Source organism: Alligator mississippiensis, chromosome 1 (assembly GCF_030867095.1).
Source record: "Alligator mississippiensis isolate rAllMis1 chromosome 1, rAllMis1, whole genome shotgun sequence".
In the NCBI taxonomy this organism is placed as follows: Eukaryota; Metazoa; Chordata; order Crocodylia; family Alligatoridae; genus Alligator; species Alligator mississippiensis.
The window spans coordinates 349,531,224-349,558,526 of record NC_081824.1 but is presented as its reverse complement, the minus strand read 5'-3'; the positions used below and the strand labels follow the sequence as shown (position 1 = coordinate 349,558,526).

At 42.5% G+C, this 27,303-nt stretch overlaps 1 protein-coding gene across 6 annotated transcripts in view; it reads right to left on the bottom strand.

Moving 5' to 3' along the window:
* LIMS1 (LIM zinc finger domain containing 1) overlaps window positions 1–27,303 on the bottom strand; it is a 121,916-nt gene that overhangs the window by 28,963 nt on the left and 65,650 nt on the right. Inside the window, exon 1 of one of the 6 annotated variants that reach the window (XM_059721031.1) lies at window positions 2,890–3,219. The exons of 4 other annotated variants lie outside the window; for them this stretch is intronic. In XM_059721031.1, coding sequence (XP_059577014.1) covers window positions 2,890–3,071 — 182 coding nt within the window. In that variant the 5' untranslated portion in view covers window positions 3,072–3,219. Of the gene's footprint in view, window positions 1–2,889; window positions 3,220–27,303 lie in introns of those variants that run through there. One more of the 6 variants, XM_006261511.4, reaches the window with a different exon arrangement.

The following is a 27,303-nucleotide window of genomic DNA, read 5'->3' as shown; positions in this document are numbered from 1 at the left end:
TTCCTAGGCATTTGTAATAAAATGTTAATGCAACATCTGCAAAAATCAGAAACCAAACTCACTCTTTAGGTTTGAATATTCAACTGCAATAAATCAGCATTGCTCCATATCTGTCAACTGGGGGACCTGGCTCTAATTTTTTTAAGCCCTCGGACTTTACGCTGTTTCCCTGCTTACACCTAAATTCACAAAAGTCTTTGAGGCAGAGCTCTCTACCTGTACCTTTATGTGGGGAGCAAATACAGGGCAAATGATCAATTTAAGAATATTTGGCAAACCACTTGCAGAACAGTTATAGAGTATAGATAAAACCCATTTAAGGGATGTGAATTTTCTGGTAAGATGATTGACTGAGGTATTTTTATAAGAGAAACTGTTTCTATTCTTCAGTAAGTAAAAAGATGATTTCTGTGTTTGACAGGAAGTCATGTTGCATCCATATAAAGGGAGAGCAACATCCTCTATAACAAGGGTTGCCAACCTGCAGCACAAGTGCCACAGGCGGCCTGTGTGTATGGCTCATGGCAGATCAGGGAGAGGAGAAGCAGCACAGTCACAGAAAGCAGAGCTGGAGACTGGGCAAAGTACAAGGTAGGGAGCAGAAAACAGAGCACCAGACCAGGCAGAGCATGGGGATTAGAATGGCACTCAGAGGGGTACATCTACACATGAGCAATAAACTCGGCAGTTTTTTGCTTCCAAGTTTATTGCTCCTGGGAAGCTCCCTGGCACGTGGTTTAGATGCGTGCCCAAACTGCAGCATACCGAGCCAGGTCTGAGCAGCCTCGGCTGGCAGGGAGTCAGGGGGGTCAGCCTGCCAGCCTGGAGCTGCTCTGACCAGGCTCAATGTGTTGCACAGGGGCTGGATAGGGCACAAGTGTGCTCCAGTGTGGGGCAAGCCAGCAGACAGCCTCTGCACTGAAGCACCCTCATGCCCTAGGCAGTTGGGTCTGAGTCTACACATGTGCAGCTGTGCACAAAAAACTGCTGCAGGGTAGGACTTGTAAATACTCTGCTGCAGAGTTTATATTAGTTTCCTGCATCCTAACAGGGGTGCATGTCGAGACACAGAGACATTTACTGCAGAATTAATTGGTCAGCTTTACAGTAAATGCCTCATGTAGGCACACTCAGGGACAGCACAGGGCCAATTTGTGGCATGCCTGCCAAAAAGGCTGGATGCTGAGTATTACTTTACAGGTATTAGTGTCCTCAACTCCAACTGACTTCCTCTGTACAAAACTTGCGTCGGTTCATGGTATTACATTAACACAGATTGTGAACAGATCTGTGATTCAAGGACTAGACTCCTAAATCACCTCAAGACCCATCAATGAGCCTTGGCAGAGATCATCCTTGAATTGAGGGAGTGCCAACAATAATTAACACAGTTCTTATTAAATGGTTCCAAACTGAGGAACTATATTCTTTATACCAGTAAGTCTCAACAAGGAAACTGAGAGATCTTTTAAAGGGTGATATTAGCACTGTTAGGTGCTCCAACATGATTCATAAGATAAAACCAGTGATTTCAAATAGGAATCAATCGTGTCAGAAACCTTCTATCCTGCTGTGGTCGTTTTGAGTTCTTTGCAACAGAATAATTGCTCTAGTATTTTTTATAGTCACAAAACTAGTAAAAACCAACATTTTCTGAGGGGTGCTGTCTAATGAGGGGTGCCTCAAATCTGAAGAAGTTGAGCAGCACCGTACATAGACTCCTGGTGGCCCCACACGAACTTTTAGTATCAGGCCCCGCTTCGCCAGAGATAATGATACTATTAATAAAAAAATGACCATTTTCAAGCCCCCTATTTGTCTGGGCCCTGGGCAGCTGCCCGGTTCGCCCATGCCTGTGTTCGGTCCTGAAGCTGAGAACTACTACCTAACACTACACCACAGAAAAATAGCAAGCCCTGCTTAAAACAGCACTTGCCTGGTTATTAGTAATCTGCTGGTTTTTCTATTCTACAACTCTTTTCAGAAGAGGGTGACAGTAGCTGCATTTTCCACATAAACCTCAAGAGTATCAGATCAAGAGTATTCCATTTCTCACAGGGTTTCAAGCAAATGTACATGTGTGTGCACGCATGCACGCACGCACAAATAAGAAACGTAAAGAATGTCTAGCTGTATTGCTAACTGCCTCTCTTCATAAACTACTTCTGTCAAAACTATTGTGCTTTTTCAAAGGGAAACAGGTTATTTCACACCCTATCTACTGAAAAAGTGTCCAGATTTGGTGTGAATATTGAACACAGTATAACTTGCAACCTTTTCTATAGCTCAACAGCTTTTGCATAGAAAAGGTGAACAGATATTGTACCTTAGAATTTAACTTCAAGCATTTCTTGGATACAAAGTACTATCTAACCAGAAGTAGTTGGTGAAGAAACTTCGAAAAGCATAGCTTTTAGCAAAACCAAAAAAACCCAGAAACAAACAAACAAACAAAAAACTCCTCGCCCTCAAAGCTTTCTTTTCTCCCTGCAGAACTCTCAAATACTTAATTCACTTTACTTTGAGAAATGTCAAAATTTCCTAATGGCAACATAAGCTTACTATTTGTTATGGTAATCAATAATTATCCACCAAAATGTAATAAATAGAAAGTTATGGTACCAGTAAGATCATTTGTACCTTTTCCCCCAAAATTTGTACAAACTAATATCCAAGTCTCACACACATAATTTGATTTGCAAGTGCAAAATAGTTCATTAAAAAAATCACGTGGGGATGAAAACTACCAATTAATCAATCACAACAAGTGGAATTGCACTAGAGAATGGATCAATCCTATTCTATACAAAATAAAACGAGTAAAGACAACTACAGATGTTAAAAGGTGATCTGTCAAATAACATCCAAATGCTGAGCAAGTGAACTTACGATCTTGCGTAAAAGTCACAAAACTCTTTGTATACTTTTATTTCACTGTGCCTACGCTGTAATTTTGACACTGGTTTTTCGCCTTCATTTCCTCTGATATTGTAGGCATCCTGAGGGACCTTGTGTGGAGCGTCTTCAGTCTCTGGAATCAGATAGGAGCGAGCTCTGCTTTGGAATTCCATCCTTCGTTAACTATTATGAAAAATCCACTGTAATACTCAAAAGGAAGCTGCAGACAAAAATCCAGAGAAACAATACGCAGGAATCCTCCTTGTTCCCAGGGAAGTGATTTATTTTCACAGTGTCATGTCAGTTAGCTCGGCTTGTCGAGCACTCTGGTAGAGCTTCACGTTAAGAGCTCAGCGGCAGAGCAGCTAGAACGTCATGCTGCTATTTACTAAGGGGTCATTGGAAGCTGAGGAACACATTCCATTACAAGGTTGTAATACAAACTTGGACAGTACATCAGGGCTTCACTATCTATTGCCGATAGAAGAATTCTAGTCAGGCACAGAAGAGCTATTTTATGAGTAAACCTGTGCAAGTGAACACATTCATTGTCAAGCTCATCAAGTTACTAGAGGAAAAAAGTACTAGGTAGAAAAAAAATGACCACAATGCTACTTTATCATGAAAACACTAACACTGAAAAACATACAAGAAATATTTTGTCACTAGATGAAGATTGTTTTTAAACTTCTGGCAAACTAAATTGTAAAAATAGCCTTTTGCACTACTAACGAGTCATTCTTAGTTAAGTAGTCTGAGATTATAGATCAACAAGGACTTAAACTGCAGCAAGGGAAATTTAGATGGATGAACTCTCTCACTAAGAGGGTGGTTAATCACTAGAACAAACTACCTAAAGAGGTTGTGGAATCTCCTTCATCACCACACATTTTTAACTGAGAGTTAGGCAAACACTTGGCTAAAATGGTTTAAACCGAGGTATCAAAGGTATGGCCCATGGGGTCCAACAGCTGGCCCCTGCCCCTGAGTCTCGAGTTGAACCACGTGAGGTGTGCACTGGACTGGCCCCATGCGTAGGGCCCAAGACATGCCAAATGCGATGCCTGCTCCAGCCAGTGTAGGACATGCATTGCATGTGCAGACCACTCTGAGACCTGCACTACAAGCAGCACCCGCACACAGCCAGTTCAGGACCCCTCCGCCCGCCACACACCAAATCTAATAGCCGTGGCGCTTGCTCTAGGACTGTGCTGCACAACCGGTTTGGGACATATGCTGTGTGTGATCCACATCCCAGACTGGCTGGAGCAGCTGCTGTATCTAGCATGTGAGGAAGGGCATGGGACTCATTTGGCCTGCAGGGCTGGCCCTGAGTTATTCACCTGGCCTATGCACTGGTCCTGTGCCACTCATCCAGCCCATGGAGCCTGATCACTTTGACACCTCTGGTTTAAATAGTCATGAGTCTTCCTTGATCAGAAAGGGCTGTCCAAGATCAGGGGTTGGTATCCTATAGTCTCTGGGCTGTAGCCAATGGATATGGTAACCTACAGTCTACTCTGCAGAGCCTATAGATCCAAGAGGACTCTAGTGGTATTCATGGAGCAGGAGGGCCTCATTCATGCTATGTTGCATTGCAGCTAGGTAGAGTGTGTGGAGGTTATTCCAGCCTGTCACCACAAAAAGGCTACCAATTGCTGGATTAAATGACTTCTTAGTGGTTCCTACCAACCATATTATTCTGATCCCATAACAATTTTCTTCCTAGAAAAGTAGAGGGTTTTTTTTCCATTTTCCTTTCATTAACAGAATTGCCAAGAAAGGTGTAGTTAACTATGTAAGAAACAGTGATAACAAACTTGATTTTCAGTTACCAGGCTGTGCTTGCAGCACTGTACTCATAGAAAAAGTCCTATACAGATTGGAAATCTGAAAAGGGAAGAGAAGAGAGAAAACCATCCTGTTATCACATGGATGACAATTCCTGATGCTGAATGACACCATTTTTTCATATTATTTTAATGCTACATTCTTCTTAAAAACAATATCATTTTCCATGTTCTACCAATGGCAGGCCTCTTAGAGTAGTTATCTCACCCCAGGAGATTATGCATCTTTCGGTTCCATAGGAAGGTCAGATAAAGTCAGGACTGGCAGCCAGTAACTATGCTCTCTTGCCATACTCTAGCTGGTTAAAATCTGATACCTGTGACACAGATGACAGGCCCAACCTCTAACAGCTTTGGACTTTCAAACTGAAATGGATAGCCCAAGTAACTAAGTGATGTGTCACAATCAACAGACTCTCATTAGCAACTGGTTAAAAATGCACAGTAAAGCCACGCACAGGTTACATTGTCGACAGGAGTGGTTTTGGTATCTATGCTTGTTACTGTGTAGCATGAGAAAGCCAGGGCAGAGATCAGGGAGAGACTAACTAGGAACGAACACTTGAGCTCGCAAACACAGAAAACTGACAATATTAAGGGAACTCCAATAAAGCTTCTGTTTCTTAGGAAATGCCAGTGGCTTTAAAAAAAAGGAAAGGCCCTGTTTGTACTACAATTTTTGACCATGTTGAAAATAACATCGGCACAGCTGGCTGACTCTAAATAATGTTCGAGGCAACATTGAGTATGGTTAAAAATGGCAGCAAGACACCCTAAGCAGAGGCCTAGTCTGACACTTGGCTGTTTTTCTGCCACCAAGCTGTGTTTTTGCTGTAAGGGACAAACAGAGATGTTGTGCAACTGGTTTGCGCCTGTCCTACATCCACTTTCTCTTGGCTGTATGACGCTCTGGAGCATGCTTCCCCCATGTGCAGCTTGCAGTTTTCTGTGGGCAGGTCCTACAGGCATTCTAGCCACAGACTAAAAACTCACTGGATTGCAGCCTGGGGTGTCACAGGACATGCCTTTAGCATATGGCTCAGCAGAAGCACTGGGTCACACACTCCAACATGGCTTTGATGCCAGAATTGCTGTCATGTAGACACAAACTGAACCTGACGTGCTACCTGTCACTAATTAAGGAGGTGAGATTTTTTTTAAAGTACTTAAAAGACACTTTACCAGTATAATGGAGACAGGACTTAGCACCACCTGTACTTCATATAATGATGTCTGAATCAAACATTTTTCCTCCCCCGTTCCCACGCCCCCACAGTGTAATCTTGAAACAAAATATGTGGCAGGTGCATGGACAGGAGACAAAATCTGTAGCTGTTTCTGTGGAACATTTACAAGTACTTTAATCTGTTAGAGCAGGAGTCTGCAATCAAAAGCTGCAGACATGCGGCTTTGGCAGCATTTGGCAGTAGGGACAAGTGAAGGCTGAACCCTCTCCCTGTGGCTTCAGACAGAAACTGCGATGATGGGAGCAGGGTCCTAGTGCCATCTTGACACACACTGTTCCTCTACTAAGCCTTAGTGCCACTCTTTTATTGATTAATCCTGCCCTTCCTGTGGAACTAAGAAGGCAAAGAAGCTTCATCATGATACTGTATCATTAACCCAGGGCTAGCGTGCATCAAGAAGTAGTCTTTGTCACAACCCAAGGGTGTGATTTTTGTTTGTGTGTGCTTCGGCACTGCTGAATTATTTCCCGCCACTTGTAGCTTTCTTTGCAGGGTTGCAACACAGAAATGCACGTTGCAAGGAGTTCCCGCCATTTGTATTCAAATTCGTGCCCCACTATTGGTCAGTTCTAAATTATTCCTACGTGGTGGCTAGCGATTGGCTTGCTAGCCATATAAGAGGCTTGAGTGGTTTCCGCCCAAGTTGGAGGACTCCACGAACATCAGGAGGAGGAGACTTCACGTCTCGTGAAGATCTCTAAGCGCTGCGGAGCCTATTGGACCCAGCGTGTATTTCAAGAAGGCTATAGGGGTCTGATCAGCCTCTCGCCTCTCCCCGTCGCCGCCTAATCCCTTGACATACCCTTCCCTGTGCGCACAAGTTCCACGGAGCCTAGCAAACTTCGTGTGAGTGAATCCAGAGCTCTGTCCGAGTCCTTAAACTGGGACTTAAGCGAAGTTTTCCTGGAAGTTTTCCAGCCTGCACCACGACCATCTACAGTGTAAGTAAACAATCTTAAATCAACCATTAAGCGTCTGTGCCTAATTCTAGCGTGCCACCTGCCTTCCCCGACCCGGCGTGTCCGGGCTGCTGGCCACAGCCCGCCGCGCGAATAAAAAGGGCCTCGGACTGCTCCCGGCCCGCACAGTCTTAACATGGTGCCCATTGGGCACCATTAGGGTTTACAGTTTCCCAGTTTATGAATTTAAAAAATCCTCCTGGATTGTAAAGCATTCATCCAGGGGAATAAGTTCAAGGTGCAAACAAAAGCACACAAAAAGGGCCAAACTGTATTTGTACTGGTAAGGCACCTCCCATTTAAATGTTTTAACACAGAGTAAAGCCTGGATATCAGAAGCATTTTAGAGGTGGAGAAAAGTAGCAGTGGCGGCTGGTTTGGAAGTGCTGGCCTTTCTGGAACTGAGCTGTGTTATTTCAGCCTGATGCTCTGAAAAGCTTGCCAACCTATGGACTAGAATAAACACCTGTTGTTTCTACAGGCTAAGCTCATTGGAAATGCCAAGATTCCTTTGTTTCCCTCTATTTTTCTTGCCCACGAAGCCCTCTGTATGCTACTTTCCCATCCCCCTGTATGCCTGTGGGACCCCAAAAGCCAATCCCTCCTCATACCAATGGCTCCTACGTGTCTCTTCATTCTGCCCCTCCCTGAATTTCCCCTTTCCTATCTGGGGAGGAGAGCGATGCATGGCCCTCATTTTCCCTTTCCACTGTTATAAACAAATGGATAACAGAGGCACATCTTCAAGTGGAACAGAAGGCGCAGCAAGCTTGTATTATAAAGGAATAACTGGCCAGCTGTCAGATGCATTTTGTATGCTAGATGCTTTTACAGTTCCTAGGCCTCTTCATTCAGTAACAAAATGGCTTTCTGGCAGGTAAGCTCTGAGTGTTCAACTGTGAAAGCTCTAGGCCAGTGATGTTCAATCACAGTGATGCTCAATCAATGTGCCCCAGCCCAGAAAATAAGGCAGGTAAGAGCAAGCTCAAGCTCTCTGGGTCTAGCTGCTCCCCTTGCCCAGCTACCCAGCCTCACTGCAAGAAGGGAAGCCCTGTGATAAAATAAATGCGTTTTTTAAATGAGGTGTCATTCAATTCATAAAAGGTACGGAGGGGTGCCTTGAGTCCAGTGAGAGGTGCCTCACATGTAAAACAGTTGAAAACCTCTTGGCCCAGATTCCGTTCTCTCTTCCTCTGGTATTCAGGAACAAATCCAGTAAAATCAACAGACATGTAGCTGTAAGTCTAGCTAGAGTTCTAGCAGAAGCTCCCTGCGTTTATTTTACATTTGTAGTCTTATCACTAAAACCAGCTAGGAGATTAACACAGGCCCTGCCCTGCATGCTGAGAATTTGAGGGAACACAAACTTTGCTCCACAATTCCTTCTGAAGACGGTGGGAGTCAGATGGGCAGAGCGGCACGAAACATTTTAATTTGCAAACCCAAATAAGCTTGTATTACTACTCTAACACACGATAGAGAAGATTACACAGTAGTTTACATTGCAAACAAAGAGACAGGTTACCCTGCTTGTCACAGTACAAAAGGGAAGGAGGCAGAGGTGACTATGAACCATTCATGTATCCCTGGGATTACAGACTGTGTAGACTACTGCAGGGGCTGAAATGGCCCAAGCTTCAATCAGCAGTTTCACAGACTCCTCTGATTTACAGCAGTCTCCTAGGAGCAATGCAGGGGGTGTCTCCCCTGTTCGCAAACTGAGTAAGAAAAAATGGATCAAGGATTCATAGGGCAACAACTGAAGAGATAACTAAGGATGTGAAAAAGGGAAAAGGAACTGGTAGTTTTCCTTCAAATTCTTTAAAAAAATAGGAATATTATTCCTGGTGCTGAGGGAGGGCATCAGAAAGGATAACACTAAGAACTGGGTAAGGACATAACAGAGAGTTAAGAAGGGGAAAGGGGAAGGTATCAGGCAGGGGGAGCGGTGACATTACAGCAGTGATACAGGTGGAGGATCAGTTTATTGGTGCTTTAAAGTTTAAGACGAGGCACCTACATTTGATATGGTAAGAAACAGGAAAGAACTGAAATTAACCTTTTGAAAATGCAGGTTCACAATGAACTGGATACAACCCCAACTATAACATTATGAAAGGTGGGTAGTAGCGTATTACTAATGTTAATTAAAGCAGCTTTTAATAGAAAGTGTGTGCTTCTTTGCCAGCTGGCTGGTACATGAAGAATTACTACTGCAAAGCTCCTAAACCCCTCCTGAGTGGATTCTTTAAAACCAGGCTGAACATTTTGGCATTTGCCCAAGAAAATAGGGAGACTTTTATAGAGAAAGCTCTGCGGGCAGCAGCAAGTCCTGCTGAACGTTTTGCTTTATTCCACAAATAGATGTGCAGAACAGTCACATCTCCAAACTAGGTTTTCAGCATTAACAGCTGCCATTGGCAGCCTAATTGCACCACAGTGAAATAATGTTGCCCACTTCAGCTCAAAAGCTGCTGTTATGATTGTTGCTTTTAGGAGATCAAAACCACTACATTCCTTGTATACCATTAAGGAGTAGGATAAGTATTCACAACTCAATTCTTCCCTTCCATGCACAAAAAGATGATTTAGTTTTAAACAAATTCAACCTCAGACTTTGTGCAATATGTCCCATGAAAGCAGGCAGTTACTACTGGAAAATTTCCCTTAAGGTTATAAAATATCCAGGACTTTCCAGAGCTCTGCAGATTGTTCCCTGATCTAAGCTGGATCATCATCTGACTTTTTCATGATCTGAGCTGGTTTGTTTGTGTTGCTACACACATAATTTGGTGCTGGCATACAATAATATTCTTGTCTTCTGTGACCAAAAGTCAATTGCCAGCTACATAAGCAATAAGCGTGCCCTAAACTAAATGGGTAACCTATTACAAATAAGAGGAAAGGAGTCATTCTCTCTTTAAAAAAAATAGGGATCAGATTTTCAAAAGTATTTGATACCACTCTCTGTTCCCACTGAAGATCAAGGGAAACACACTCAGGGACTTCCATAGGATTAGAATAAAGTAATTTCTGAGGCTTTCTGCAAATTTCATCTTATGTGCTCCACAGTATAAAGCCGAAGATTTTTGTGGTGGTGTTTATATACAGAATTATCTAGAGGGTGAGAGAAAGATCTCCCCAACTCTATCACATAATTCATTATAGGATTATTCCAGGGGGCACAGGTATGAAAAAGTGCTTATCTGTCACCTGAGAGATTAATGTCCCTTTTGTTTGCAGGGAAATGAAGGGAACATAAAAATAACTGTATGTAAGCAACACCTTCCAATGAGGCTTTTTATACAAGTCACAACTCAGTAGAAGCCAGCCTAAAGTAGAACTTTTGTGGGAGAAGGGAAATATGTGAAACACAGTACAACACGTTTTGTTGGGTGAGATGCTGCATTTACTTTTGCTTATGGAAACAGTTACCTTTGAAATCCACACTGTGTATAACACAAGCATATTTTTTCTTTATGCCCTACTTCAATATGACCCTTGTCTGCATCTCTTTTCCTCCTGTAACTGTTCCACACTTATTGGCCATGTCCAGATGCGCAGGGGCATGCTCTTGCAGCAGCAAAAATAGTAGCGGCACAAATTTGTGCTACTACTTTCTGCCACAGCACATGTCCCTGTACGTGCACTTTGTTGAGGGACAAACTGTCCCACTTCGGGCAAACTACTCTTGCTCAGTTTCTCCCAGCTCTGGGCATGCTGGAGGAGCCAGCGCACAACTGAAGGAGTGGAAATGCTCTAGCCGGCAGGCAAAGCATCTCCCTGGAGGACAAAGCCTTGGTGTCTACTGACACACTTTATCATGTGTGCCATGTTGTGTTTTTTTCTGGTGCTTTCTTTTTTTTTTTTTTGCTACCAGGATTTCCTGGTAACATATTTTGCCCCACACTGAACATTTGCAGCGAGGGGCATATTTTAAAGTTCCCCACATGCGGTTTGTGGTGCCACAAACTGCACACTCCTGCTCATCTGGAAGTGGCCATCTACTCCTAAGGCCCCTGCTGGCAGAAGTCATAGCTTCATAGATTGTAAGGCTGGAAGGGACCTTGGAAGATCATTGGGTCCTGCCCCCTGCACCAAGCAGGAAAGATAACTGGGGGTCAGGTGACCCCAGCAAGGTGACTGTCTAGTCTCCTCTTGAAGATTTCCAGGGTAGACGACTGCACCACCTCTGGAGGGAGCTTATTCCACAGTCTGGACACCCTGACTGTAAAGATTTTCCTAATGTTGAGCCTGAATTGATCTTCCAGGAGTTTGTGGCCATTACTCCTAATTTCCCCCTTAGGTCCCCTGGTGAACACTTGCTCACCGAGCCCTTGATGTACTCCCCTAGTGTAGTGGTAAGCTGCTACCAGGTCCCCTGTCAGCCTTCTTTTCCTCAGGCTGAAGAGTCCCAGATCCCTCAGCCTTTCCTCGTATGGCTTGCCTTTGAAGACTCTGATCATACGGGTGGCTCTTCTCTGGACTCCCTGAAGCTTGTCCACGTCCTTGTTAAAGTGCAGTGCCCAGAACTGGACGCAGTACTCTGGCTGCAGTCTCACCAGTGCTGAGTAGAGCAGAAGATTCACTTTCTTGGTTTGCTGGAGATGCACTGATTGATGCATGCCAGAGTATTATTTGCCATACTGGCTACAGCAGCGCACTGCCGGCTCATGTTCATACTGTAGTCTATTATTACCCCCAGGTCCCTTTCATTCATGGTGCTAGTCAGTTTGGTGCCACCAAGCCTGTAGGTGTGTTGGGGGTTGCTCGTCCTGAGGTGGAACACTTTACATTTCTCAATATTGAACTTCATCCAGTTCCGATCTGTCAAACTTGCAAGCCTGTAGCCTATCTTCAAGCATGACCATGCTTCCCCATAACTTGGTGTCATCTGCAAACTTGGCCAGTGAGCTCTTCACCCCCACATCCAAATTGTTAATAAAGATGTTGAAAAGAACTGGACCGAGCGCTGACCCCTATGGGACACTGCTGGCCACTTCTCGCCAGGGTGACACAAATCTGTTCGCTACAGCTCTCTGGGTCCTATCCTGTGTCACAACCCAAAGTTGTGAGTTTTTGTTTGTGTGTGCTTCGGCAATGCTAAATTATGTTCCCGCTAAAATTATAGCTTCCTTGCATGGCAGAGTTCTCTGCTGCGGGAGAGAACTCTGGTGCAACGGGGAATTTCCCGCCAAATTTGCAGCTTCTTTGCATGGTGCATTTCTTTTGCATCTCAGAGATGCACGGTGCAAAGGAGTTCCCGCCATTTGTATGGGAGTTCGCGCCACATTATTGGCCAACTCTGAATAAAGGCACACGTGGCAGCTAGCTATTGGCTTGCTAGCCGTACAAAAGGCTTGGGTGGTTTCCGCCCAAGCCGGAGAGAGAGGAAACCTGGAGAGAGAGAAAACTTGCCAGGAGGAGGAGGAGACTTCGCGCTGTGTGAAGATCTCTAAACGATGTGGACCCTTACGGACCCAACGCGCCTCTCTTAAGCAGGCAACAGAGGTCTAAATAGCCTTTGGCCTCTCCCCATCGCCGAGCGCAATCCTAGACGTATCCCTATCCTATAAACCCAATTTTCGAACCCACGGAGCCTTAACAACCCTCGTGGTAGAGGGAACTGAACCAAGCCCGCGGAGCTTTAATAACTCCGGGGAAGATTAGTGCCGTACAAACCCACGGAGATTCAGCCACTCCGGAGGGAACCGAACCCACGGAGTCTCAACAACTCCGGGGGAACTGAATCCACGGAGCCTCGACAACTCTGGGGAAAAGAGCTGACTTGTCGTAATCCTCCAACGGGGATTTAAGCGGAGCTGTGCCTGGAAAACTGTCCAGCCTACACCACTACCATCTTTTGGTGTAAGTAAACAATCTTTTAATCAACCATTACGTGTCTGTAATCAATTCTAGCTTGCCGCGGTCTTCTCCGGCCCTGCGTGCCTGGGCTGCTGGCCACAGCCCGCGTGCGCAAAGACGGGCCCCGGCTCGCCCCCAGTCAGCCCGCACATCCTGCCGCCAGTTTCTCACCCACCTGACTGTCTCGGAGTTAAGCCCACAATCCTCCAATTTTCTTGTGAGGATATCATGGGATACTAGATCAAAGGCCTTTTGGAAGTCTAGGTATACAATGTCAACCTGCTCCCTCATGCCCACCCCAAGCTTCCATTGTTCTTTCTTCCTTCTTAAGAGGGCTAAACAGGGAAATCACAGTCAACAGGGCTTCCCAGTCCTTCTGTTACCTTTCTTTGTATGGGAATGGACTTCTTTTGTGCTTCAAGGATTGTATCCATAAGGAACAACCACTCTTTGTGCACACCTTTCACCTTCAGTCCCTGGTCCCACAGCACTTGCCTTACTAGTGACCCAAGCTTGTTGAAATTTGCATTTTGAAGTCCAGAATTTCAATCCTGTTATCTGATTGTCTGCCTTGCATCGAATAGTGAACATGATAGTTTCATGGTCACTGTCGCCCAGATTCTCTCTATATTTAAGTCGGTCACCAGGTCATCTCCTTTGGCCAGGACCAAGTCTTGCAGAGCATCACCTCTGGTTGACCCATGCACCTCTTGAGTCAGGAAGGATCACAACCATTCCGACTTGGCCAAGTGTTCCTCCCAGGAGATGTCTGAATAATTAAAATCTCCCATGACGACCATGTCATGTGCACATGCAGCCTCGGTCAATTCTCAGGTAAATTCCAGATCAAGTTCCTCCCCCTGGTCTGGTGGTCTGCAGTATACACCGAAAGTCAGGTCTCTCTCGCCGAGCCTCCCCCCACACGCCTGCAACTTGACCCAGAGAGTTTCAAGATGTCCATTTTTAAAGCCAATGTCATCCTCCAAGGAGGTGTACCGCTCTTTCACATAGAGAGCAATGCCTCCACCTTTTTTCCCCCCACCCAGTCCCTTTTATGCAAGGTGTACCCCCTATAGCTACACTCCAGTCATGTCAGGAGTCCCACCAGGTCCAATAAATGTACCACTGTATAGCAACAGTTCAGAAATGTGGAAATATTTTTGTACTGAGGTATGAAATAATTTATCTATAAAGTGGAAGTCACAAACATTTTTGTTTGTTTTGGCCATGCTGCAAGCACTCATGCGGTATACCGACGGGCCAGAACAGAATAATTTCAAGCAATCATACATGATCCCTGACTCAACTTGACAGCATTTTCCCCCTTTGCCCATTTGGAGATTAGACAATAATTTCTGACCACCATAGCCAATCCATTTTAAAATTTCAGGAAATGCTCTAGGTACCCAAGAGCAGGATCCTATTGATTTGAGATTAAAACAATCTATCAGAAAACCAAAAGGAAGAAAGTGGGAACAGAGAGAGCCCCAGACATTCGGTTAGCACACCCATTAGCTTCAGCCAGGACCTTAATTGTCTACAGATCAAGGAATCTGTTGATATCCACAGACCACATCCCACCAAAACAATACCACCCACCCACAGGGAGTGCCTGGAGTAAGGGGGAGGGGGCAGAGATGGGAAGATATTACAGAAGGAGACCATGGAGAAGGGAGGAATAGGAGGAGCTGCTGGTGTGTGCAGGGAGTTGGACTGATGGAAGGTACAAAGTGTGCAACCCCCTAATAAATAACATTTTGATCATTTGCTTTAGATATTATATTCACATAGAATATATGAGAGGTTAAATACCACATTTACTGACACATAAGGTCCCACTGACATTTAGTTTTATGGTTCTTCCCTCTGACAGAGAAGTTTCCTATCCCAGAGGTATTTGATTCATACCCCAATTCATTACAAATGGCCACATAAAATTTATGCACTTGGTAAACTGAAAGAAACAGTAGATGAGATACTAGATCTGTACTAACCATCCGCTTACACTAGCTGTGACTGATGTTTTTATAAGCTGAGTTCTATGACCTGAACAGTTCATCCAGGAGCTATAATTAATATCTTGACTAAATTGAATGCCCAGCCTACTATGAAAGATGTCTAGTATGTCCGTGAAGTTCCTTATATGGTTGGGGATAACTGTCAACACCAGACTTTCTGGCTCTAAATTACATTCTTTTTATAGTAATGACTCCACTGCAGATACCACGCTGAGGCTTGACCTTCAGCTAAGGTGGTGGGGGACAGTGTTTTTATTTACTAAGTAGCATGTCAGTCCCTTACAGATCTCTTTTCAAGTAAACAAAAGATACTACTATGAATGCTACACTGAGGCTAGGGGAATCTGTTTTAATAAGCAAGAGTTAATTTCTTTGGGCAAAGGAAAACACCTTTTGTACAGAGCTAATGCCATTTCTCCTCTTTCACAGATCAGATCGTACTAATTAATTATCTGGGTTGTTAATATTGCATTTTATTTTTAAAATGTTCACACTGCATTATCCAGCTCCCCAAACACAGAATAGGAAACAAATAAACTACCTGCATTTAGTTTCCCCCACAGCAGCTGCTAGAAAAATGAACTGGAAATATATTAAGTCCGCAAGAGACAAATGTGTTAAAATATACTGTAGATAAAGCCAATGCAAAATAACATTGCTTTGATAACTGCAGATTTAAAACCAGAACAAGCTAGTATGATTGTCTGACCGTCTATATAACATGAACCAAAGTACTTCCCCTTCTATATTATATTTAATAATGCCTTCCTCCAGAGTAAATGAAGCTCAAGAGTATTAACTGAAGAATTGTTAAGCATTCCCCAAATCGAGGGCACTGTTTCATGATTTTCTAAAGTAACCTGCCGTCGGTGTCTCAGAAAGTCTCAGTTAACCTAGTAACTTCTGTGACATTACAATGTCTTTCATCTACCTGCAGCATATTGTACGGTGTTTTTTGTGAGAGGGGCTGGAGTGGGAAAATTTCAGGACTCTTTGGGTAAACTGTTGTCTCAATAGCCCAGGCGATCCATTCCAGTCTTATGTTTGTATGTATGTCTATCACCAAAAAAATAGAAAGAGTGAACAAATGGAATGCATATTTGAGAACACAAAAAAGATGAGTGGAGGACAGATGATGTTGCACAAAATGTTATAGTGTGAGGCTAGGGACAGAAGTTACACATAAACCTGTACAAGTGATCAGAAACATGTTCAAATCTGTAACACAACAGAAGTTCAGTGTGCATAAACTACTTTTAACATGGCTGAAACTGGTTTATGATAAACCTGGATGGATGTAGTATCAGACCTAACTGATTTAGGTTAAATCGGTTTATTGAGTTTCTGTGCCAGATTCAAGTTAACTCACAGTCCCTCAACATCCCAGAATGCTTTGCATCTCTCCTGCAAAGCCCCACTTACAGGGTGGGTAGGCTAGCTGTGGCCCAAACTGTCTGATCCAGATGAGCAGGGGGGTGTGCTCTAGCGTGCCCTGATTTCTGGCCTGATCCACTGCAAGCATGTGGCAGCATTTCCAGAATCAGAAGTCCATGTCTGTTCACTTGCTTATCGGTTCAATCTACACAGCTTAGACTAACCTGCAAAGATTGAATCAATTCAGCCTTGGGCTTTTTGGCTGTCTTTACTTAGGCTGAGAGTTCGCTTAAAAGGAATTCACTTTAATCCTCCTGTCAAAATTAATTATCAACATGTCATTTCATTAAACTCTCTCAAAGCTACAGAGCTTGCATTTACTATTAAGAAAGCAAGCATTCACACACATCGCTATTTAGAATATCACCAGGTCAGAAAAACATGTCATGGATATGCTCATGCCTTAACCAATTGGGTATCCAGTGGAAGAGGCTAGGACACAGCCCCTTAAAACAAGGGTAACAGATTTTGCAACAAATGTAATAATCAATAACCTTTTCAAGGAGAAATGCACATAAATGGTTCTCACTGAAGAGGTCTAAACAGAGACAGAAGGCAGTAGGAAAATACAAACACTGTTTACTGGATTAAAAGCAAACAGACCAGCTCAGGTGATTTGATTGATATCTACTACACTGATGATAACCAGGTTTCAACAGGTGCATGAGAACATGGAGTACTTGGGCATACTGAACAAGCTTTCTTTCAAGGACTTTCCAAGCAGTACAGAGCATGATGTACATTGGTTTAATACAGTGAAATTATCCATTTCACATTTGCCGCACTTTCATTCAATTCAGTTCTGGTATAAAAAAACATAGCAGGGGAAAAGAGGTTCCTTGCAGCAGGGTTTTTAAGCACAGATGAAAAAAGGCAGAGCAGTCTTACAACAAGAGGACTGACTCATGACCAGGGATTCTAGTTCTCTCTGATAAAAAAAAATCCCCAATTTTCAGATTTAAAAAAGTAACTCCAAATCCACATTTTCCCATGGTTAAAATGAAACACCACTAATATATAGATCACCAGTTCCTAACACGGTGCCCGCAAGCGCCATGGTGCCCCCGGAGGTTTATTCAGGTGCCCATGCACATTTTCATGATCAGTAAAAATCATTATTCCAACAAATATTTTTTATCTAAATATTTTTGTATGAAAAGGGAAGCTGCATTTTGAAGTTGCAGATCTAGTGCAATTTTAAGTAATGAATGAGATGATCAGATTGATCTAAAATCTAAACTTTAATATTCATATTGGCGCCTGCTGTTTTTTCTATTAAATTCAAATGTGCCCTTAGGCATATAAACACTGGGAACCCCTGATATAGATCATGACAAGGTGTATACAACAAGTCCCTGGAAAGACAAACAAAGAAGAAAGAAGAAAAAGGACATTTTCTGTCTTAAACATTGCCACTGTCATTACAACATGCAGAATACTGGATCAGAGGTGCGAGTGAGCTATTACTTCTTTTTACAATTTCTATGTGAATTCAAACACTCTGAGATTTTTGCTTCAACCTTCAGTTCAAAGAAACAGAAAAATCTCAGACAAAATTCTTGACATTGTTGACACTGAAACAGTAACATGAGCAGGCTTGCAGACAGATTTGCAAATGTTTTGGTGAACCTAAGTTTCTTATCAGTAAGAATGCCCAAACACTGAAATATTTACTGTGCAGTCATTAGTTCATAATCCTACCAAGAATTGTAAAGGATAAATATAACCACTGCTAAATTGACATTTAGAAAGGAAAAATATGAATTCCAGCCCCAGACCTATGCATTCCTATGAAAAGAAGTGAAGCAAAGAGGACCTTAACCCCACATGCTCTACGACATCAGATGATATGCAAGATAGTTCAGTTTTATTTATGCTTGAGATCTGCACCAAGAGCGTCACAAAAAACATCCAGTACATGATTCGCGAGGGAGCACAGTCTGGATCAGAATAATAGTTCAACTTCAGCCCATTGAACTACAAGAATACAAGAAAAAAAGTCATGACCCAGGGCTTCCTCTTCTGAGTGAGAGACCAGGTCAGTTGTTTTAATTTAAAGGGGAGACATTTAAGGAAGATTTAGGTTATTTCCACAAAGGAGCATTCCTGTGTGGAAATTCAGAGTTTAATGATATATACTGAATTAATAATAGTTTAACATATTTATGTAACTGAAGAATGATAAGCAACAAGGCTGGATTTTATGTATAGAATGCTGTGGTCCAGGGGTACTTAGGTATTGAACCACAGTAAGCTACATATCAGAAAGCAGGTCTGTAAGGTTTGTGAAAGTTAATCAAGTAGCCCTGAAAGAACAAATTCTCACACCTCACCTTATTTGTATGTGCCCCAACCAGTGGAAAAAATTAACGTGTGATAAAACCACCAAAGCTTTACACTTGTGTCATCTCAGTTATTTAAGAGAAACAATTGCTTAAATTTCACTTGTGCAAGTCTCTGACATCTAGTCATTCAGGGTCAGAAGAGATGACATCATGTCACACTGAATAAATCAAAAGAAATTGTTTAAGAACTATTATGCAGAAGAAGCATGAGGGTGAGGCCAAGTGGGGTGTTTTAATCATGAGTTATTTTAACCCTTAAGCAATGAAAAGTAGTGTGGATGTACAACTGAATGCCTCTAGTCACTTGGATGAGTTGGACACAGGCTTGCCTACAGTCTCCAAAGCAGCTCATTTTAAAATATCCTAAGGCTCATACCTTTGACTGCTGCAAGATACCATAATTATTTTATGGTAGGTTGAGACATGTGAACCATCTCTCCACCTAGAACACCAAACAGATGATTCAAAGTGTTCTTTCAATCAAGGGTTCAAAGGTGACTTAGATTCAGGGAAAAAAGTTTGCTCGTCCACAATTTATGGTAGATAACTCTGACAAGGTTTCCAGTCATGGTAATTTGGGACTTGACAACTATTTTAGTATTTTTGTTGCTGAATATTTATAATCAAACGTACACAGTGGAAGTCGTCAACTACAGTTCAGGAATTCTACAAAGCAACTCTACTTTTCTTGCCTCTTCTTTGCTCCCAGGATCCCATTGAATTCAAAAGCTCTACAGAGTCCCTCAATCTCTGGACATCCATGGTCCACTGCCTCGGCCAACTCCTCACAGTTCATCCGGCAAAGAGTGGAAAGTTTGCAGTAAGGCAAGTGCCATACATACAGCAGACTTGTCTTCTGAGGTCTACTCTAAGTGAGGGTTTTTTTAACTTACACCAGGGAAGATCATGACCCTGCATAATTCCTAAATGGTCGAAGGTACAGATGTAAACAGAGGATGCTGGGCTTCCTGAGACAACTTGAGTTTTACAAACAAAGAGAGTTCATAGATGTAGTCTGGGAGGCAGGGGGAGCACTTTAATTAGCAAGCCATGCTAATTAAAAGTGCCCATGCATCAGCATCCCCGTGCTCAAAAAATGGCGGCAGGGCACTTTGAACTAAAGCTCATTCAACAAGCTTTAATTCAAAGAACCCCACCACCATTTTTCAGTGCAGGGACGCTGATACATGTGACGCTGGAGACTGCTGGAACGCATTAATTTCTGTGCTCCAGCTGACTCGATTAATCAAGCCTGCTCCAACATGCTGGATTTACAGCACATCAGAGCAGCCTCCCTGTATATGTAAAGGAGCCCTAAGACTCCGGTTCAGAAAAGCCTGTATCTCAAATCCCAATGGAACTTAAGCATGTATTTAAGTAGGCTCCTGAACTGATAAGCTGCAAGAAACCCAGGAGCTTTACTGAACGAAATAAAGAGATTTGTTAGGCTCCACCAGAAAAGTACAAAACCAGTGTAGTAGTTACTATCTTCCCACAAAGAGATATCTTTAAGGTATACCCTGGAGAGAAGATTGGATGCTTATCTTGCTGGGATCCTATGACCCCAGGTGACTTCCTGCCCTTCAGGCAGGGGGCTGAACTTGATGATCTTCCAAGGTCCCTTCCAGCCCTAACATCTACAAAATCTAGTAAATCTATTTTTGGTGACTAAAGGAAAAAGCAGAAAACTACTTGAATAACTGATAACTATTAGTAGCGTATCTTCAGTAGCTATTTGTTGTGTTGCACAAGTTAGTTTCAGTGAAAGATTTTACTGAGATCTCGTTTTCTGAAAGTTTTAGAAAAGTAAGTGCATAGGAATTAAAAAAAAAAGTTAAGGATGCTACTTTGCTCAGTTTTAAAGTGTCATTATTATAATACTATCAACAGTTGTTTGACTTCTTTTCTTTTTTTCAAAATATTCTATTGAACTGCAAAAGGCGAGAATTTCCAGTCCAAACATTACTTTTGAACACCATTCAGAAAGGAAGGGAGGAGGGGGTGAAAAAAAGGGAAGATGTGCAAATAGCATCTATAAAGCTGAGTAATTCCTCATGATTAATCACAGATGTCTGCTTACTGTTTCCTTAACATCCTGTTTATGGGAGAAAGCAGGGAGGAAGGTTTCAGCATATAGGTGAAATTTCTAACAAAATATTTGAGAGTCCAGTACTCTTAAGGAGGAGGTTTTGAAAAATGCTTCATTGCGTCATAAAGCAATTTAACGGTTGCCAATTATTTGAGCATTTAAATGGTGTTTTGTGCATACTAACTACTAAAACTGGCATACCATGACATTATTTGCTCTTGTATTGCAACTGGTTACACAACAATTAAAAAAACACCATCAGCACTTACTAGGGGTGCACCAACAAAGATTTCTGGGTCAATACCGATGGCCGATTATTTAGAGATGTTAGGGGCTGGAAGGAAAATCATCAGGTCCAGCCCTGCTGCACTTGGGCAAGAAGGACTGCTGGGGTCAGATGACCCCAGCAAGGCAAACATCCAGACATTTTTTGAAGATATCCAGAGTAAATGACTGTACCACCGGGGGGGGGGGGGGGGGGGGGGGGAGAGGAGGAGGGGAGTTTATTTGGGCACACAAGCTGTAAAGAAGTTTTTCCTTATGTCTAATCTAAAGCGGTCTTCTAGCAATTTATGACCATTAGTCCTAGTCCTCCCCTGGGGAGCCCTGGTGAACAAATGTTCTCCCAGTCCCTGATATGTGCCCCTTATATACTTATAGGCTGCCACCAAGTCCCCTCTGAGTTACCATACATGTAATCCTCCTTTGGACTCTCTCAAGCCTCTCCACAACCTTCCTGAAGTGTAGTGCCCAGAACTGGATGCAGTACTCTAGCTGCGGCCTCGCCAAGGCCAAGCAAAGTGGAAAGATGACATCCTTAGTCTTGTCTGAGATGCATCTGTAGATGCACACCAGTGTTTTGTTTGCTTTGCCAGCTACAGCATTACATTGGTGGCTCGTGTTCATTCTATGGGGGGGGAGGGCAGATCAAGGCCTCCTATGGTGAGGGAGTGAACAGGGCTGGGGTAGGGGCAGGGACAAGGGGAGGCACTACCCAGCCAGGGCAGAGCAGGGCACAAGATGGAGTCGTGGACGGTTCATCTGGGGGCTGCAAGGGAGCAGGAAGGGGGCACAGCTCCCAGCCACTGCATGCACCCTGAGGCAGGCATGGGGGGTATGCCTGCTAGACACCGGGGAAGCCAAGCAGGTCCCTTGGCAGCTGCAGCAGTGGCAGCAGCAAAGGTGCCTGAAAGCTATGCATGATGGCTGGGCTGGGCCCTTCTGGCCACGAGGGCAAGGCGCATGGGCTTGGCAGGGTGCAATTAATTGATGGGTGGGCCAGATCTGGCCCATGAACCGTGGGCCAGATGAAACTGCCCATAAACCATATTTTGCCCACCCCTGTCTTAAACCATTTAACATCTACCCATTTGTAAGTCCCACTTCAAGAACTGGAGAGACTGAGGCAAGGAGAGATCAAGTGGCTTGTTTAGTGTCACACAGAGTGCAGCCAACTAAAACTTAACTTACAGTTTCTGGGCTCCCAATTTAGTTCAGGACACAAAATCAGGTGTCTAGCTCATAAAGTCTAAAATAATTTGAGTTACTGTTTAAATAAGCCATTTGTTAAATTCCAGGTACAGCACTAAAATTATGAGGCTATTTAGAGGATTCTGTTGTAAACTTAAAAACTTTAAAATTTAAGAGTAAGGCCCAAACCATTTATGTAATCCAACCTGGAAAAGGTTGCAGAGGAAGACTTGCTTATGGACTGAGTCTCTGCAAACTATAGAACAGATTTACAAACTTTTAGAAAACAATGATAGAGATAGGTCAGGCTTTGGATTATACAAGCATTAATGGGTAGAGATGCAAAAGTAAGAGATCTACTTCGTGTTATGAACCCTGAAATCCTGCTGTATCTGATCCATCATAAAGTTACGTTAACACAGGAAATTACTGTATTTTCATATTGTACTTCAAACCGGGTCTCATTAAGGAATGTTGTTTCATGCAAAAAACAATGGTCTTTTCTTACTTTGTATACCTTTAGGAATGTACATTTAGCTACATATTCAGAAAATATTGTTCAATGGTGGCATTAGGATTTCAGGGTCCCAATTGTTGATGATTTTTATTTTAATACTTCAGAATAATCCACATTAAACTTAATTTAAAGTTAAAAATGTAAACATAATTTTGGTTCCAAAGAGCCAGTCAAAGTTTTTTTTAAAAGCTCATTCATAATTTTGATGCTTTCACTAAAGCCTGTGCCAAAAAAAAAAAAAAAAAATTCCAGCAGAAAACGATTTAAACAGGAACTTTTTGGTTTGTCTGTTTGCTTCCCAAAATGTATGGAATTATATACACTCCTGCATTTGGGACAGAAGTTATTTTGTTCTGTTAGGCTTCTTCTAGTTTCCTTTCCTTTGATACTGCTGAGTTTTAATGTTGATTCTATCCAGTTAATTAGCTGGCCTCATGTCCAAACTTCACATTCATAGTCATTAAGCATTCCATGATGGTTTCTTTTTGAGAAAATCTTAGTTCTTCAACTCAGGACCCCGGACACTGGTATTATTGGTACCTGAGTTATCCTGCCCTAGCTGCCATCCCACATCCAGCTATACCACACACTTGAAAACTGTGTAAGACTGAAGTCAGAGATTAAATCTACTCAGTGGCAACGTGTAAGGGGTGCACGGGGGTGCATGTGCACCAGTGTACTCCCTGACTGGCCACGCTTGCAGCTGAGGTGATGGGCGGGGGGGCGGGGGAGGGGAGGCGGGGGCAGGCAGGAGCACCGGTGTCCCCCCTGCAAGCACCGGCTGGGGAGCAGGGCGCTGTTGCACTCCCAGAAGCAGCTGCAGCGATCAGCTGTCTCGTGATTGGCTGTCTTGCGATCGGCTGTGGTGGGACCCCACCCCAGGTTGCTGGGGGAAGGGGGCCACATGCCCCCCCTGACTAAGGCGGCACCAGTCACCCATGAATCTACTCCTCTACCTAGGGTAGTGAGTGGTGCTGCTGTACACCATTTAGTTATGGTCTGTACAAGCACACATAGGTGGTTTACCCAGTTCCTGACAACTTAGAGGGCAAATACTACAAACAGGATAAGGGAAAAGGACACCACAAAGAAAAGAGAAAAAGCTTTGGAAGAAAAAAAGAAGGGGTATTTATCATTTACTACAGCCTTTTCAAAGTCCTTTTCAGAAAACCCTCACAAGAGACAACTTTGGAAACTAAGTAGTAACAGGTACATGATGATACAGGATTAGAAAATAGAATAGAAACTAATGTCATTTTTTACCCTGGCAGAAATTAATGGTAATTGCCACAAGCATTATTTAGCATATTTAAATTCATAACTGTATTAAAAAGGGAGCTAGGCAACACTAGAGGGCTAGGGACAAAATTACACATAAACCAGTATAAGTGATCAGAAAGTGGTTCAAATCTGTAACAGAACCAAAGTTCAGCACACATAAACCACTTTCAAAATGGCTGAAACCAGTTTAAGATAAACTTGGATGGATGCAGTATCAGACTTAACTGATTTAGGTTAAATCAGTTTACTGAACTTCTGTTCCAGATCCTCTTCAGATTCAAGTTAACTCACAGTCCCTCAGCATCCCAGGATGCTTCGCCTCACCCTCTCCAGCCACAAAAGACTTGGGCAGCATTGACCCAAGCTCTCTGCTCCCACAGAGCAGGAAGGCATGCTCTAGTGCCCCTCAGCTTCTGGCCTGAGCCACTGCAAGCATTTGGTTGCTTTCCGGAATCAAAAGTCAATATCTGTTCACTTGCTTATTGGTTCAATCTACGTAGTTAAAACTAATCTGCAAAGATTGAATTGATTCAGCCTCAGGCTTTTGGACTGTTTGTACTTAGCTTAGAAAACTAACAAGAAGATGAATTTTAAGAGATGTTTCAAAACCATGCAACAGGGCATTATGATGGTTCAGAAATAATGCATGTTGGAGGCAGCAGTTTGTACTCCTTGTGCATGAACAGGTTCTAAATTAACTATGTTCACTAAGAACAGACACTTCAGTGCCACTGGGAAGAATTTAGTGAGCTGGTGTTTTTCAGGGTTCCAGTTGATGTTCTTGCAAAATAAGGACTTTCTTTTTCTCCCTAAAGTTATTTTCTTTTATTTATAAGAGCACAAAGATATTTTCCTAGTCTTAAATGGCACAGTCTTTTTCCATAAAAATTATTGCAAGATCACAATAGCAGGTACAAGAAACAAGAGGAAAGGGGTTAAAAGAAAGAGCAAGGCCTGCTTTAAACAACCAACTTAATTAACAACGTTACTGGAACAGTTTGACCTCTTTAGCCACATCCAGACTTGCAGGGGGTTGTGCTTGTAGCAGCACAAATTCCCACACTGCAAGCCCCTGCACGTGTGCTTCATTGTGGACAAATTGTCCTACAACAGGCAAACCCTTGCCCAGCTCCTTCTGGCTCTTTAGCCAGGGAGAGCTGGAGGCTGGGGCCAGCATCACTGCTGGCCCAAGCAGTCTTACTAGGTGGCCTGGAGCAGCAGAGACACAGGTTGGGCAACACAGAGGCCTGGTCGGCAGCCAGAACATTGCTTTGGATGGCCCGGGTTCCATGTGTGCTGGCACACACTTGTTGTGCATGCATTGTGCTGCTTTTTGTTCTGATTTTTATTTTTTTGCTACCAAAAAATCCCAGTAGCAAATTCTGCCTGTAAATTTGCAGCATGGGGCAAATTTTAATGTTCACCACATGTGGTTTGTGGTGCCACAAAGAGGTCTGCAGTGCCACAAACTGCAGGCTGCTGCATGTCTGGACGCAGCCTAAGTGCCCACTTTTGAAGCTGCCTCATCAAAGGTGTTGGTCTCCTTACCCGCTTGTCCCATAAACACATCCAGACACTCTGCCATTCCACTTTATGCACGGATCACCCTCCATTAACTGATCTGTGAGGCTATGGACTTCTTCAAATCCCTTCTAGACACAAATCTGCTCTCACACCTAACCTTCAGGTATGTTCATTTTTTTAAGCTTTAAGTAGTCCATGGTAAGAGTCATGTCAACTTTTATATTTATACAGCATCCCCATAGGGCCTTACTCCAGATCAAGGCTCATGAATACTACTCTGACATGAACACTAAAAAAAGAACAACAGGAACATTATTGCTATCAAATATGCATCTTTGTAACTTGTTTCCAACAGCTTTACTGATGGACTCCAGTTACGAAAGCATATTTTGATCTCATAGCATGACATTAAACATGACCTTTATTTTTTCTTTTGTACTAGTTTCAAATAAATTAAACTGAATATAGAAACTATATTACAAAAGGAAAAAACACTGAATCAAGCATAAACTTCTAGACTTAGGTAGACTGAAAAATAACCTGGACTAAGAGGTATATAGATGATTAAGTGTAACAGTTTGATTTGGGGTACAGACATCCAAAAACATGAAGTCTGCAATAAGGAAAAGAAGGACATTTGAAGTTAGAAATGCTGATATGAGATTATAAGACTTTTAATATGAACATGTATTGGAATTCTTAAAAAGGTAGGTAAAGAGTAGTCCCATGGATAAATGCCTGATCAAGATTCAAGTTAATAGAAGTGCAAGAAGACTTTATTTAGTTTTACTTTTTTGTATCATGGTGAGTAAAAGACTTTATCTAAAGTTTCTATAATGTCTGTTTGAAAATAGTTTATAAACTGGCATTAAGTTGTTAAGGTTAAGCACATCAATCTAAATTTCCATCCTTCTGAAACCACAAGCTCAAATAATTTAACTGAAGTATTTGTGCATTTACAGAAGTATTTGTAATTTCTGTAGAGTTTCAGTCAAAGTTTGAAGGCCTGAAAAGATGATTTTGTTATACAGAAGCTGACAGTACTGTAACCCCCATATAAAAAAGCAACACAATTTTATGTAGCACTCCAGTTACACAGTTCAAACAAAAAAAATAGCATAAAAATAAGAGCAATGTAAAAGTCATTAGAAGGTAGGAAGTACTTTCACTCCCTTGATGCTTTTGTCAGCATTTACACAAGAATCCTTCTCTAACTAGCAAAAATGGGAACAGATTGTTTGAGAATATTAAAAAAAAAAAAAGAGTATTTTTACTTTTCTATACTGATGTTTACTCAGGTTCTAAACAATTATTCTTTCATGATACCAATCAAAATATAGGCCTCTGAAAGTCTAATTGAATGTGCTAGAATGAACATTAATATTAGGAAAATAACTGAAGTCATTAAACTGCTTTCAGATTTTTGGTTATCCTTTCTTTATAAGGTCATGTTAAGTGGTTCTACCACATTCTTTTGTCTAAAGCCATTACAATAACAAAGAAACCCCTATGAAAAACCATAATCTAACAAGCTGCAACAGACCATCTATAAACAAAGAAAAACCCTTTAGAATGGAGGCAGAAAGACCCCAGAGAAGCTAGACAACTTTTTTAAAGTCGTCAGAACACTCTCATTGAAACTGTGGACTTATTGTAAGCTGCAATGCAATAACTTTTAAGATTTGTGAAAGGTATTTACTAGTAAGTTACATTTGTCAGAGGTATACTAAAAAGCTATGGAGAGCCTCCTTTTCCTGAATTTAGGACAGTCATATCATTGCCAAATACCATGCTGTGACTGAAGCA